General features: G+C 27.6%; 3 protein-coding genes across 3 annotated transcripts in view; all 3 read right to left on the bottom strand.

The window, feature by feature from the left end:
- The window catches only part of LOC101496006 (transcription repressor OFP8), a 1,123-nt gene extending 570 nt beyond the window's left edge, over positions 1-553 (bottom strand). Inside the window, exon 1 of the mRNA XM_073369896.1 lies at positions 1-553. This exon is cut by the window's left edge and continues 570 nt beyond it. Coding sequence (XP_073225997.1) covers positions 1-537 — 537 coding nt within the window. The 5' untranslated portion in view covers positions 538-553.
- Positions 554-11,295: 10,742 nt separating this feature from the next.
- On the bottom strand, positions 11,296-14,855 carry LOC101496554 (polyol transporter 5-like). The gene is made up of 2 exons (XM_012716681.3): positions 13,043-14,855; positions 11,296-12,939 (listed from the first exon to the last, which is right to left on the bottom strand). The coding sequence occupies exons 1-2, from the start codon at positions 13,119-13,121 to the stop codon at positions 11,570-11,572; spliced, it is 1,449 nt and encodes a 482-aa protein (XP_012572135.1). The 5' UTR covers positions 13,122-14,855; the 3' UTR covers positions 11,296-11,569.
- A 145-nt stretch (positions 14,856-15,000) lies between these two features.
- On the bottom strand, positions 15,001-16,928 carry LOC101496878 (protein SYM1-like). Its single transcript, XM_004503383.4, has 3 exons — positions 16,598-16,928; positions 16,420-16,514; positions 15,001-15,521 (listed from the first exon to the last, which is right to left on the bottom strand). The coding sequence occupies exons 1-3, from the start codon at positions 16,763-16,765 to the stop codon at positions 15,122-15,124; spliced, it is 663 nt and encodes a 220-aa protein (XP_004503440.1). The 5' UTR covers positions 16,766-16,928; the 3' UTR covers positions 15,001-15,121.
- Between the last annotated feature and the right edge of the window lie 49 nt (positions 16,929-16,977).

Genomic DNA, 16,977 nt, shown 5'->3' on the forward strand with positions numbered 1-16,977 from the left:
GGAAGAGTGACTCTTTGAAGAGAAAAGTGTGTCTGTTTCATCGTCTTCGTCGTCGCTGCTATATAACCAATAATAGCTATCAAAGTTTGTGTCTTTAGCACATGAATTAAAAGGAAAAGCTCTGTTTTTGTTGTGGGTGTGATTCTTCTTCTTCTTCTTCTTTTTCTTGTTCTTGTTTTTGTTGTTTTTGATGATAACGTTTTTGGTAGAATCATTAGAGTTTTGGTAGAAAGCGAGGTTGGTTGGTTTGAGAAGGGGTTGAGGTGATTTGATAGTGTTGTTGTTGTTTGAAGAAGAAGAAGAAGAAAAAGAAGAGATTTTGGGTCTGGGAATGTTAAAAGAGATGATATTGGAATTGGAGGGTGCAAATAGTGGTTTTTCCATAACATCGGTTAAGTGTCGGGTTTTGCAGGAAGCGAATGATGATCGGAACATGCGAGAGATTCGCATTTTCAGACGGTTTTGGTTTTCCATGACAGAAGACAGTGAGATGAGAGAGAGAGAGAGAGAGAGAGAGAGAGAGAGAGTTTGGTTCATAAAATGTGCAGAGGGAGATAGGGATATATATAAATGCAATATCATAAACCCAAACTTTACTTCTCTAAAATTCTCTACTTATTTCGTCTGTATAAGTAATTATGAACGTTTAAAATTGTATAAAAAATAAAGCAAGTACATGGCCACAAAATATAAACACTTATTTAATATTTTATTTTTGTTTAGAAATATTGTAGTATAATTAATGTTTCTATTTTAAGTATAAATGTCATTTTCTGATTTCTATTTATAAGTTAAAAATAAATTAATCAAAATCGATGTATTTAATCTCAAATGTATTATCACTCACTTTTATTTACATATAAGAATGGATGAAGTACCTAAAATGCCCTTTATATTTATATGTAATCAATTTTGATTTTTTATATTTTAAGATATCTAGTAATATTAATTATGAGTTTATTTATAAAAAAAAACTATAAATATATCTAGTTTAGTAATTTGAAAATAAATTTATATTTAGATAAAAAAAATATTATTAAATAAGTGCCTATATTTTTAAATATAGGGAGTAATCAGATTAAATTAGTTCTTTATATGTTTTGTCGGTTTTTTTTTTTAAATCATATTGTGTGTAATTATTTTTTCAATGTATTATGTTACAAAAATGCACTATATAATTGTGACTGTTAAAATTAATGATAAATTTGACTCCAATCATTTAATCTAGTGATAAAAAACAAGCATTGGATTTATAAATTATGGATTCCACTTGTTAGTATCATTGAATTTTTAAGTGATTAGTGGACATCTTATTTAGTTTAGATTAGATAAAATTCTCTCCTCAAAATTTTTTCTCATATAAAATTAATGACAAACCCATAACACATTTAGTGCAAATGAAATTTGTAGGTTCCATAATTTACTTACATTGTAGGACTCTATTCTTATTACTATGTGAATCACAATTTTTATCATTTTATTTTTGACTAATTATACTTTCTTTTTAATTTGGAGAATAGGAAGAAGAGGAGAAAGAAAATGCACACCAATAATAAATGTAATATTTTATGAATAGTGTTAGGAACTCTCTTTTCAATATTTATTTATTTATTAGATGAAATTAATATGGATTTTATTAATTTACAGAAGACTAATTATCAAAATGTGAAATTCATATTAATTTTACTTAATAAAAAAATAAATGTTAAGTGAGTGTTTTAAAAAATAACAGTGTATCCATAATATAAATAAATAAATAAAACTATAATTAAACAAGTTAAATGAACTCAAAATTTTGTATTTTACCTAAAGTTTAAATAGACTATGTTCTTATACAATTTTGATTTTGTTGACATTGCTAATTCACCTTCGTCTGCCTTTGAATATGGGATTTTTCAAATCACTTTTTATAAAAATATTTCAAAATATATTGAATGTTCTATTTTTTTCGTGTCACATATTTAAGATGCAATTATGTGAAGAAAAAAATATATTAAAATTGGGGTGTGCGACCTTCTTCACACATATGTATTTTTTCATTTTTTTTGTATTAATTAATTAAATAAAAATAATAATAAATAAATAATAAAAATATTTAATATTAATTAATAATAATATTGAATCATTTAAAATTAATTAAAAAATACAAAATATCATAGAAATTGAATAGAGTAGCCGACAACATTGGAACAATGTTTTAATAATTCTATCTTATTTTGTAACCTATTTACTTGTTAATTATTTATTAATGTTTATGACATTACAAATAAATTAGCAATTTCTTTTTATTTTGTAGTATTCAACCAATTCTCTTCTATTTTAGAGTTAATTTTATTTATTAAAAATAACTTTATATATATATATATATATATATATATTTATAGAAGGTCTCATTCTCATAATGGACCAATTAGTACTATAATTTTTCTTTGTTTTGTACGCGTTCTAGTTAAAATAAAAAAAAAATGATTTTTTGATTTTTTTTGAATGTAAAGTATTTTAATTTTCTTTTAAAAGAGATGTAAAGAAAAAGAAAAATCCTCAAATGTGCGAGTTCACGGGATTTCCTTTTTTTTTTTTTAATTTTATTTTTTTATAGAAATGGAGAGGACTATGTCTCGTAGTATTATTACACCTTCATATAAAATAAAACATATATTACACCTAGCCTTTAAAAGAGTTTTAAGATATATGAGAAATTATTTAAAAAAAAAAAAATACTCACAAATACTAGTTATTAAATTAGAATAGGTTGATCTTCGCTCTATATGTTTTTCTATTTTATTTTAAATTCTAAGAAATTGAATTTTAGTAATATAAAATTCAGTTGAGATATAAGTAAAGTTTAATAAAAGATTATTTCAATCATAATTCGAATTTAAATTATTTAAATTAATTTGTTTTTAATTAAAACATATTAATAATTCAAATCTAATTATTAGATTAAATATGTTTGTGTTTATTTTTTGGTGGATCGGTATATTATAAATATTTTATATGTTAGTTAATTTATAACTACTCTTCTTTTAAATTTGTGTAAATTAACAAGTTATAAATACAAATTTGTTAAATATACGTTAAAGTATAACTTATTAATTTATACCAACAAAAATATCATGCAAATTAGCAAATTTATATAAATTAACTTCCAATCTTGGGTGTAAATTAAGTTATTTAAAATGGTACTAAAGTTGAGGTGTATAAGTTGGTGGCGTATAACAGAATTCAAATTTATTGGGAGTAAAATTTACCACTTGTCCTTTTATCTTTTGCTCTAGCTTCAGAACTACAAGTACTGGGGTGTGTGTGAGTGAAACTCTGAAAAGTGTCAAAACTTCCTGTATAAGTACCAACATAAGGGCATGGGAGAGGCTTACTAGATAACCACAATTCTCACCTCTCCACTACTACAAACTTTGTCATTTTGCATGCTTCATTCTATGCTACTACTCTACTTTCTTTTTTTTGGAATGTTATAGAGCTATTTTTGAAAACAAATATAAGTTACAAATATTAATTTCAAAACATTTAGATTTACAAACTTCAATTTTTTACAATAATTTTGGCCTTAGCTTTTAAAATATATGCCACAATATTTAAAGAGAAAAATGTAAAACTAAATTTTTATTTTTGGATTTCCAATGCATTATTGAACCAAAATTTTTAAATTAATCATTTGAGTATCGAAAATTCATTTAAAATATTAATCAATGACTACAAATATTTTTTAATATATATCAATTAAATATTAAATTAACGACTATATACTTAAATGACACAATTATTTGTTAATTTTGTGATACTACGTGAACGTTCATGTATTTTATCATTATAACAAATTTATTGTATATAAAAAGTCAAATCTTTATGGCTAATTAAAGTTTTGTAAAGCATACTAAAATCTAACCTTTTATAGTGCATAATGTAGCCATTTTAACTAAACAAGTTTGTTTGTATAAAAGTAAGATATTTACCCCTTGTACTTAGGGTCTAAATTATTGAAACAACAAGTAACCTACTAAGTGTACTGATTAGTTAAGTACAAAAAAGACAAATAAACAATTGCAACGTATATTATATTTGCTCTCTAGGACATATATAGTTGTAGGGGACCATGATCAAGGACTAATTGAACTAGTTAAAGGCGCTTAATAACGTTTGAAATTCAAATAGTAGAAAAAGGGATTGAGCTGGCATCTTCTAGTAACACACAATAAGAAAAATAGTAAAATAAAAGTGCTCTTATTAGCATAGCCTTTTCAACAACAGCTTAAGAATCTTTACCTACCTATGAACTTGATTTCTTCTAAGCATTCTCGTGATAGATTGCTACAATTGGTAATACTACAAGAATACAACAAAATTTACTTTGAAACAAACCAAGCATAAGCATTAGAGTTCATTAATTCATCATCCTTTTCATTTTTAATTCTTTACTTGGGCAAATTAATAGTACATATATCCTTTATTGTAAGCATTACAGGCAGCAGTAATGTTACCTTTTTTTCTTTATGATAATCAGTAAGTTCTTTTTTAAATATTAATCTATTTGATTTTATCTATTAAATTTGTTTTAAAGTTGACGCACAAATAATCAAATTAAAATAAAAATTTTATAAAAAAAATTTGTTGATTTTTTTGTTGTTGCAATTTATAAGAAAAAGTTATGATTTTTAAACAATATTTATTACTTAAATAAATTCCTTTATCTTCATTTAATATTTGTCTCTTAAATATTAATTTATATGTTCAATGTCTCACACTTTTTTTATGATAGATATATTTATAAAAATATTCAAAAAATGATAATAATAAATAAGTTCAACAATATTTATTTTTATTATTATAATTGTATCTGGATAGAATATCATTTTATTTAATATGGTGAAAATAATAATTTTAGATTTTTAATCAACTAAAATTTAGCGTTCTTCAAATTAAACAAACATAATATTTATGTTGTCGGTAAACAAAATAATAAATATTATAAAAAAAACTTCGTAAATATAATTATAAATTTTAAATATAAATTCAATAAATAATATTCAATTTAATAATATTAATATTTTATCGTTTAAATATAATTTAAAGCAGAAACAAACACAACTTTTAGGTGATTCAAACTTTAAACATTTTAAAATTATACCTCTTTGGTCTCTTCCTTCCCTTGAATAAAAATCCTTCTTTCTCTCCTATTCGGATGTTTATTTGTTAATTTTTTTCACTTTTTTACCTCTCCCTCAATTAATGCAAACTAAAATAAAATCAGAAAGCTTTGAAAGTTTGTCAACTACTTTTTTCGTTAAATTTCAGTTGGTTGATTATCCACACCTAGTTAGCTACACTGTGAATAGTGTAGCAAAATTGTAAGCTACTAATTCCTTAATGGTATGCCGACCTAATGGTTTTAATTAATACAGTACTGGTATTTGTTTCATTATAAATTTATTAAACTAGTAAAAAATTAATTATTTTCATGATATAGTGTATGTAGGTACTCTGTGCCAGAAGTTTAAAATTATCATTGCAAACTCAATACCACTTTCAGAATATGCTTCAGAAATTAGGAACTGTTATTCCTTAGAGAAGGAATCAAAACATGATATCACAGAGCATTAACTATATATACTACTCCCACACAGTACTTATATTTGTAGTATTCAATTGTGGGAAATGAGTTTCTTATAAATAACCAATACTCTCTCTCATGAATAACAAAAATAATAGTTGAAAAAATTAATTAATTTTATTAAAAATTAAAATAATAATAATAATAATAATAATAATTTTTAATTTTTTTTTATATTTCATTCCAAAATAGTATATTGTAATGGGTATATTTGGAATCAAAATTGTAGGCAATAGTTTCCCTTTCAAATTGCAGCTTATTTGCTCCCAAGACATTAAGGATTTTTTTTTTAATAAAATAATAACTTTTGAAATTTTATGTTTGTTTGTTACAATTTTATAAAAATATAAAAATAATTCTAAAAATGATTTTAAACGAGAAGTTATTTTTAATAGTTTAAAAAAAATCTTTTATAACTGAGTTTTCTTTTTTTTTTTTTTTAAAGAAAGTGATTTGCACTATAACAAACAAACACAAAACAACTTCTCATTTTTTAAAAAAGATTTAAAAAATAATAATTTTAAAAAAGATTTAAAAAATAATTTTTAAATTATACAATTTTTTTTTATAATCTATAACAAACACAATTGTTAAACCTCAACCAAGGAAATGAATTTCAATAACATATACTCCTATTATCTATGTCTTTAATTACAAGTCTCACATAAGAAATTGTCTTCCAATATAAGTTTTAATTTCAAATTCATATTATGGACTATGCACTGTATACCAATAATATGATATAGTGTACAACTATATTATTCTTTTTATGGTTGATTTTGACCCTTCTTATTATATTTTATTGGACGGTGGGGGCTCCCAATATTTTCCTCATGTTCTCTGAATTAAGAAATCTACAAAAGTTGATAGGGTATGTTTCAGAGGAAGAGAGAGAGAGATAGAGAATTGGGGGAAAAAGATTGATTTTTCGAAATGTGAGATATGGGAGTGGATGACAAAAGTATTATTTAATAGTTTGTCAACATGCTCGTGTCTTTCTCAACTCGTCCATTAGTTACAAGACAAATATTATTTCCTAGTTTCAACTTTCAAGTGTTTGGCTATACCAACAACTTGAATCTTAACGAGTCTACTTACTCTTCACTTCCCCAAAATATTAAGGGCAATAACCCGAATTTGGATTTTTCAAATATGAGATATTCAACTGCACTTGTATATTTTAAATTGTAAAACATAATCAATTTTAGTAGTTCGATGATGAGTATGTTATTTTCGTGTTTGATATAAAAGGAGGATATTCAAATCTCAATATTTCTTTTTTAATTTTGATTTTGGATCGACATGAGATGGCGGTCGGAATTAACAGTGATGATATATGATTGTGAGCTTTGCTTCTCGAATAAAGATGGTGTACGGATGTGCAAATATTTTATAACTCAAGTTAGTGTTTGAGTGAGTGAAAAAAGACATTTATAAGAACGAATTGTGTACTTTCTTGTGAGTTTTTTTTTTTTTTTTTTTGTGTGGGAAAGATTAGATCAAATTCTTAAGAATTTAACGATGAAATCTTAGTGTGATTCTTATGTTTGCCATTAATGATTAATTTGGCCATTCTAGATAACCAAAAAAAAAAATATTGAGAGTTAATGAAGCTTGTGTCGATGGTTACCATCGAAATGGACTCGTTGAGATAAGATCTAAACCTAGATCGAGGATATGTCTCCACTTATGAAAGCTCAAGTAGATACAATAGACGTTGCAATGCGAATAATTTGGTTATGAAAAATAGAGAAAACATGTATCACACATGTGCAAAATCTAAAAAATTACCACATGAACACTCTACCATAGTAGATATTCAAGAATCAATACATGAAATTTTAATGAATTTAAAAGAAATTGTATTTGGTAACACTAAAAAAGACATACAATTACATATAATTTTCAATCTCGAGTGTTAATTTGAGATTACACGTTTGGATTACATAATAATAAAATAAAATAAGTTGAAAATAATCTCAATTGTTTAATTTGCAATTAAACAATTGACAATGAACTTTGCATGAGGTAGTTACTACATCAAATCCAAATTCAAATCCGTGGAAGCCGATTGAGGGACACATTTATCCCTTTAAAAAAAGACTTTAGAATCATGTGGTCAATGAGTTCTCTCTCTAAAAAAGCATCTCAAGTTTGTGGAAGCTTCCAAACAGAGAAGGACACATGAATGAGAGTAGATCTTACCCTTTTACTTCAAAATGCCCCACCAAGGGGTAACAAACAATATTTGGATAGTTACAGTCCACTTTTCAAAATTCACACGAATTCAACAAATGACAAGAATAAAATATCACAATTACATTACATAGATTTCTTGTTTGCTCTGCCTATCATTATTATATAAAAAGGTCTGAACCCAAATTTTGTTAGTTTATTATGGATTGTCAATGAAAGCAAAGTGAAGGTGTTAGCGTTTGACATTTGGAACGTGACGTATGGTCCTAATTTTTCTCTTTTCTCTTTCTTCATACATAACTTTTATGAACTTGTCTTTTATGTTGGCTATACATACACAACATGTTGTAACATAATTCTTCAAATCTCACACTTACCACTAAATTTGGCACAACCAATATAGTAGTATATATTTTACCAGAATTAGGCCAGTATTTTGAATCCTTAATGTCAAGTGTATGAAACATGTACTAGTCTTGCAGAACAAGACAAGTGAATTAGAACAAACTGACATTATGAACAAAATTGTGGACACTGATATTCATCAAACAATGGTGTAACATGTGATTGAAATAATTTACATTAGAACCAACAAACAATCAACTTATCATACACTCCACTCTATTTGAAATAAAATATAAATAAAAATAGCCTAAATTTTTAAAATGATATACATATATATAAAATTTATCTTCTATTTAAGGAAAGTATTTCTAAAATATTCTTTATTTAATTTAACTTTTTATATTTCTAACAATTTAATTTACTTCCTCAAATTACAAATATAAGCAAAAGTTAAGATGTATTTGATTCAAAATTTGGATCAAATACATTTTGACTCTTACTTATTTTTATAACTAGAGGGAATATTATTGTGTGGAGGATAATTTAGACAATACACTTTATTTAAATAATATTTTAAAATTTTGTTTTTAGCTCCCCTATAAAAACTACAATTTATAGTCATTAAAAAATTATTCTGCAAATAGTTTTAACTCCTATTGGAATGAAACGTGTTTAGTTCTCTTTAAACTTTTAAATTTTAGAATGATTTTTTACAAGCATGTTTAGAACATTATAAAATATTTATCAATAAAAATTTATAATTTTTTAACTTGATATTAATTAAATATGAATTTTTTAAATGTCATAAACTCAAGATAAAAACAAAGAAAATATAAACCTAGAAATTGTAAATATGTTTGCAAGATAATCATTCAAAAATATATGTCACGTTCAAACACAAACTAAAAACATTTAAATAATAATTTTATACAAATAATTTTTTTATTGAGACTAATAGTTACATTTTATTAGAACTAAAAAAACATTTAACTCTAATAAAGTATGTACGTCGTTACCAATATGATTGAGTTTAACATTATAAACTAGACTCTCACAATATAATTAATTTGAGTTGAGTTAAGATAAAAATACTTACATTTAATGTGTGACGCACCTCAAATAAAATTACTTTATGTAAAAGAGTTTATAAGAAACCAAAAATAAAAATGCTATTTTGTAACCACCATATTGTCTCTTGATTTTGTTATATTAACAATGGATGATAAAAAAACTCTCTCAAGAGATTTTACACTTTTGTATTCTTAAGACCAAATTTAAATCCTTTAATCCGAAAGAGACCTTACCATATAATCTGGCATACTCTTTGAGTCATTGATATTTTTCTATTTGCAAAGGAACTACACAAGGAAAAATGCGATTGGAAACATGAATCTCCTACGGGTACGTGCAATGTGAGTAACATAGTATTCAAATTTATCAAAAATTATTCAAGTTTCAGCACCCGTGACTCGAACTATAGTTATTTTTTCACCTTCAACACGTTTTTCTTTTTCCTTTTTCTCTTTAAAATTTAGTAGAAGATTAAATTATTACTGAATAAACATTTGTGGGTGCCGGTCCATTAGGGACCAACCAAATTCATTGCTCATGACCCATTGGGATGGTAAATGGGTCATGTTTCATTATTCGTTAATGTAAAATAAAAATGCAATTGTTTACCTTTTTATATTTAATACTACATAGGAAGCATTCAATTTCTTACGGTGAAAAGTCATGGTATGCTCTTTTTGTGGATTTCTTTTGCATTTTTGGAGAATCAAGAAATAATTAATCGAGAAATTGGAGATTTAGAGTATGTTTGCTTTATGCTACTTCAATGGTAATTTTGTAATATAGAAATAGTTTGACATTATATTTGAGTTTTCTTGAAAATTAATTCCACAAATTTAATTTAACTTCGAATCTAGGTTTATCCATAAACAATACAAGGGATACTTTTACATTCTTCATTTTCTATTTAGAAGTATAAAAATTTATGCTTTCTTTACCATTCAAATGTGAGATTGTTGTTATTTTTTCTCTCTCCCCATCTAATGTTATTTATTTTTGCCAGAATTTTACACAGTTGTTAGACTGTTTGAGAATATAATAATCCAATTACTCTCACAATTTTTTGTTCATTTAATTTGAAATATATTTTGTAAGTGTTTTTTAATTCTGTTATCGTTATTTGTTTAATTTTTTTGTGTTTGAGATTTTTTTGTAGTAGTTACCAAAGAAAAATATATATATTTTTTCTCGTTTAAATTTAGTTTAATTTTTGCTTAAGTGTTTTAAGTTAAACTTTTTTCTTCTTTTTGATTCGGTCATTTAAGTTACATTTGTTTGCACTGTTATTAATCTTTAAGATAATTAAGTTACACATGTAATACTTTAAGTTCGAAAATTTTCTCTAATTACTGTAATAAAATGGTAAAATCTAATCGAAACATTGCAATAAGTAAGTTGAGTATCCAAACTACTTTACATATGAAAGAAGTTAAAGATATTAATTATATGAATAAACTTTTATTACATTGTTTTTAAGGCTATACATGTATTTAAATTATTGTAAAGAAAATAAAAAAAATATAGACCATTAAAAAAATTCGATGAATTATTAATATGAGAGACATATTGTTACAACATCAAATACAATTTCAAATAATCAGAAGCTTCAAATTAAATTAATTATTATTAAAATTGAGATAAAAGACTAACGATACAAATAAAATATAATTTAAAAATGCAAATTGAGATAAAACAAACTAAAAGACTTAAGTAGAGATTGCGTTAAACTTAAATAACTATATTTTCATTTTGTTTAGTTATTATTATTTAAAAAATTAATATAAATACACTATTCACATTATCTTATAATAAAAATATTTTTTTTAGTAAATACACATTTAAAGTAATTTTAATTATATAATCCAAACAAATTATATTTTATAAAATGATGTTCAAAGAAAAAATATTAAAACTTAAATTATATTAGAGAAAGTTTAATTTTAATTAAAAGTACATTTGTAAAATTTATTTTATTAACAGGTACATTTACAAAACGTTAATATTTTGTTTTTTAAATAAGTTGAATTATAAAAACAAAACATTGATTCAAACTTACACATAATTATAAGAAGCATGCAACTTCTGCATAAGTAGAAGTAATACGAAGTATATGGAAACTCCTATTTCCGCCTTATATATAATATTTTGATCCCTACATAGATTCAGCCTTAAGCTAATATACTTAAGCCACATTCCTCTCGTGCCATTTCCCATGGGTCACAACTATAATCAGTTTAACTAAATTCGGTTATGGAATTGCTAGTTAATACAAAATTATTACACTATAAATGTAACAAACAGCATAGACATTTACCAACCCTTTCCACCCTAAACAACTTCTTTGTTCACGCCCTTATCGTCATTATCACCATCCTCAACAAAGAGATTTTCCATTTCTTCTAATGTCTTACCTTTGGTTTCTGGCATAAACACGTAAAAGAAACCAGTCGCCACCCCCATGATCCCCGCCAACACAAAAAAAATTCCCCCAAACGTTATCTTCCTCGAAATGCTCAAAAATGTCATGGACACCACACCACTCACCAACCGATTCACCGAAATCGCAATACTCGAACCTTGGGCTCTAAGCCTCATAGGAAATATCTCTGATGAATACACCCAAGTTATTGGCCCAAGCCCAATAGAAAAAAACGAAACATCAGCGCAAACAGCCACAATACAAACAACAACAGCCCAAACAGGCTTCTTTATTGAACCATCTAGAATCTTCGAGCCCAAACCAAGGCCAAGTAACGACACCATCATCCCAAACGACCCGATCAATAAAAGAGGCCTCCTCCCAAATTTATCCAAATAAAGAGCCGAAAGCAAAACAAAAGAACTCTTCGATAAGCCCATGATAACATTAACACCAAAAAGTTTTTTCTTATCGTGAATCCCAGCAGCTTTAAAAACTTCCGGAGAGTAATATATAACGGCGTCGTTTCCAGATGCTTGCATAAAGAAATTAATCCCAATAGCAGAAATCAACATCCGTTTAACGGGCTTAGTGGGCCTTATAAAGAGTTCCTTCCAAACACCTTGACCATGCCAATTTCCAGGCCCATGGGCCGAAAGCGAAGCATCTTTGTTTGTTATTATTTCTTGTAGCCTTAATTCAGCTTCTTGAGGAGTAGTTGAGAGTGAAAGAAGAACGGTTTTGGCTTCAGAATCTCTTCCTTTGATAACAAGCCAACGAGGAGATTCAGGCATGGCTATAACACCAACACCGATTCCAATTGCAGGTAAAGCCGAAATCGCAAGCATGATTCTCCAACCGAGATTTTGAGGAAGATCCGTTAAAGCGTAATTAACGATGTAACCGATGAGAATTCCGATTGTGATGAAGAGTTCAGGGAGGGAAGTGAGGAATCCACGTGTCATTGCGGGAGAGAGTTCGGCGGCGTAGAGAGGTGAAATCATGAGTGCGTAACCGACGCCGATACCGGCGACGATTCGGCCGATTAAGATGAAAAGAAAGGAAGGTGCGAGAGACATGAAGATAGCTCCGAATAAGAATGTTGTTGCCGATAATACGATTGTGTAGCGTCTTCCGATTGAGTCAGAGGTTTTTCCGGCGGCTAGTGATCCGATAAGAGAACACACGTTGAGGCTGCCTACTAATATTTCTTCTTGGAGTCGTGAGATTTTCAGGTTTTCTCTTATTAATATTGCTGCACCACTCATAATCCCAATATCTACAATACATTATGATAATAATCATATTAATTAATAATTCGTAGTAAGAGTTGAATTCGAGTCCAAAAATGAAAGAAATAAAAATAAAGAAGAGTGAGTGACCGTAGCCGAGGAGAATGGAGTTAGTTGAAGCGAGAAGAGCACAGAGGAGTGTGTATCTGTTGAGGCGAGTTGACTCCATATTTGCTTGTGACTCATTAAACTCACACACTAATTCAATAGAACAGATATCATAACATATTAACCATACTTAGTACTTATACTGCTGGATTACACTTACCACACACTTTAATCCATATTCACATTCATATAATTGAGTAAAAAATTAGCTAATTATAAATGGTTCTCCAAAACCAAAAAACTAAATTGGGAATCCCATAAATATGAAAAACATAAATAAAATTTATTAACATTAATAAGCTAGACTCCAAAAAAGATAAGGTCGTGGAAACTTACTCACTGAATTAAATAAGTTCAGAGCATAGTGCTAAATATCGTTATGCATGACAATGTTGCATGCCAGCTGCAGTTATCCTTTTAATGTGGACACAAATTTAGAAGAAGAGGAGATTTCCATTGCAAAATACCTAAATTTCGAAGATAAATAGCAAAAGGTGCTAAAAGAATGATGAAATAAATTTGAATATAGCACATAGAGAGTAGAGCATGAACACAGTGAAGACCACAATGAAAAAAATGCACTGAAGAAGATTGAAAGCATCAGGTGGTGACAGTTAAGAAGGACATTTCTCCAAAATTAAATTATTCATTCGGTTTTAAATATAGGTAAATGTTTATTTTACTTATATTTAAAACCACATAGAATGGAAGTGTTCACATTCATATTGATTCCAATAAAAACCACAGCCCGTTCTAAAAAACTAAAAAATTACACAAAATAACTATTATTTGGATGTGTTAAGTTTTCTTTCGTAAAAAACATTCCAATCAAATTGAATTTTAGATTCTTTTTCAACCTCTGATATGATTTTTTTAAATTAATTAACAAAATGGTATTAATTACATTTCTTATTCTCTCTGTCTCATATTATTACCTCCAGTCTTTTGTACAAGAAAAATCTTAGAAAATTTATTGGTACCAAAGGTAAAAAAATGTTACAAATTTCAAAGTATATATATTGTTTAAATGCCCTTTATACACTTTTGTTTTTAGTAATATAATTAATATCCATATTAATAGACGTGAAAACATTTAATGTCAATGTTACATTAGGAAAAAATTCAAAGCTAACCCATTAAATGTCAATGTTACTTCATTTATTATTTGTCAATCATGTATACCTGCAACTATTTTAATAAATAAGAGTAACATTGAAAAAAGTTACATATAGATATCATAAAATAACAAATAATTTATATAAAATCAAATAATACGAGACGGACAAAATAATTCGTACAGTACTTTTAATATACAGATAAACAATAATAATGGAAAGAATAATAATGATTTTGTAAATAGCTTAAGTAAGAGGACAGGGTTTGATCCCAGAACAACAACATAATCTTAACTTTTGTTAAAGACTTAAGGGCAACGAAACCATGCAAGCTCCACAGCCACACAACTCTTGTCATGCATGCTTTTTAATGTCATGAAAACAAAAGGAGCCCAAATAAATTCCAAACCACCCTTTTCAAGACATACTACTTTAGAATGAAATATAAACAAAATGACATGTATCTTATTATAATTTTTAATCAAATATATTAACTTTTCTGACACTATTTTTACTTATATTTTATTTTAGAGAGAGTACCTACCATATCAGCAGATCTCTTTCAAATGTTTCCCCAACTCAACTCTGTCCAATGCACATGCGGTATTAATGTATCAACTGTTCCAATGTGCCTCCATGCAGGCTCCAATTAGGTGTCTTACCAAGCAAATCGATAAATGCAGTTTATGTGATGATCTTAACACCTCTGTTATGCTTGTGCAGTTCAATTATAATTCAACCAACTTCAATTTTTTTTTTAATCTTTTCCGGAATAAGATATTAATATCATTTAAGTTGAGGCAAAATTTAGGGACTGATAAAAAATAAACAAAACAAAATGTGTCTTTCATTGAATCTATGTATTACAATTTCCAAAACATCACAGAAGCAAAATACTAAGAAAGCTTTAATCACTATGTTTCATGTTCGATCAGCCTCCTCATCATTATTTATCTCTTTTTCCATTAGAAGAATGAAGTGTAAACCATTGTTTCCACGGTGCATCCTTCTTTTGTTCCAACCATGACAGAAAAGCACTATCCAGCAAGCAGAAAAAGTTTACATACAGAAGCTGGTACTTCACAGGAACATAACAAAAATTAAAAACCTGCAAAATTGGCCACACACCACCTTCTAAAATCAAAGCTGGGACATAATTCCTCTTCAAGTCTTCCTTCACTTGAGGAATATTCTTGCCAGCAGACAACCCCATGTAAGTAAAGAAGACTAACAAATGTACAGGACCAAAAATCAAGCCGTCCATTGCTACTTTAGTAGCTATGGATCGCATAGACTTTGACATTAGTTGAAGCTTAAGTGTTATAAATTTGTCCAAGCCTTCATACCTACATGACATGAAGGTTGATTATAATTATTTTTAGAAGAGCTATTATTCAAGCTTCTAAGTAAAATGAACGTCCCATTTTTCAATCACAAAAATCCCAAAGCAATCAACTTGCAAGCTCTCTCAGTTCAAAACCCACCAAACCAAAAATGAGAAGTGAACAAAGAGTTGGCAGAGGCAACAGTTACAAATAAGAGCTAATACCTATGCAATGCTGACATTTCAAATTGAAGGTGTAACCAACCAGTGTCTGACATGTATTGGTGTCCGACATCCATTGACACATGTGATTATATTCAATTTCTTATACATTTACAAATTATTTTTGATGTCGACGTGGGAGTGGTAATGTTGTGTCCCATATCCGTATATGTGCTTCATAGGCTAATACACTCACTTTCATACCAGTGGGAAGATTTTACTTCTCTATAACCAGGTGAAATCCACTTGCTTCAAGTGCATTCTTTCTGGTGTGCACTTCCATATCAGGAAAAAGGTACGTAGTTGCTAGCATGACATGGTCAGCTAGTTTATTTAAAACCTTTTTGATTCGCCTTCATAATCTATCCAGAATTAAAATTCCCCAAGAATTTTTCATGATTCAAAAGTTCTGTTGTTAGCAGTCATGATTTTAGAAATCCTCCTATTGAAATCTACCAAGTTAGAACATAAACAACAAAATTACAGAGAGATCTCCAAAACCTGATACACTTGTTAACAAATATGACCTGAAAAATATGTTTATAAGTGAGAGTATCTCTGATTTTACAAATCGGTTTTATAGAGTCTGAACCCAAATTGTAACATTATATCAGAAGCTAATATTGAAATTGGATGCAATCTGATGTAAACAAGTGATGATTTGATAATAATGAAATAGTAAATAAAAAAAGACATACCAGAAGTGACCAACTGGTCCAACAAAACCAAATCCAAACATACTTGTAACGGCCACACGTCTCCAATCGATAACAAATTTAGCATCTACTTCATCCTGCAACATAAAATATATAATAATGGATTAGATAGGCACACCACAGAGAAAGAGAAAGAGAAATGGTTAGTTATGATTCTTACAGAGACAGATAATCGAAGACGTTTATTTGCAGCAGCAGAGTGAGTAATGTATTGAGCAGTGACATCTCCAACAGCCCAAAGGACGCCAGAGGTAATCACTTGCGTCTTAACTGGATGAATTGACAGACGATTCTCATACCAATTCCATACCTTCAACATCATCGTCATCTTATCTTATGCACCCAATCCAATTTTTCTGGATTTCGCTTTTTTCGATATAGCCCTATACAATTTTCCTTTACATTTACAATAAATACCAAATCGCTTCAATTCACCAAAATAAATAAGTTACAACATTAAGTTATTTCATTTTTTTTATAATCTTAATAAAAATAATTTCTTTTATAAAAATTGAAAACAACTTTATAAAAAATTATTCA

Source organism: Cicer arietinum, chromosome 6 (genome assembly GCF_000331145.2).
Source record: "Cicer arietinum cultivar CDC Frontier isolate Library 1 chromosome 6, Cicar.CDCFrontier_v2.0, whole genome shotgun sequence".
In the NCBI taxonomy this organism is placed as follows: domain Eukaryota; kingdom Viridiplantae; phylum Streptophyta; class Magnoliopsida; order Fabales; family Fabaceae; genus Cicer; species Cicer arietinum.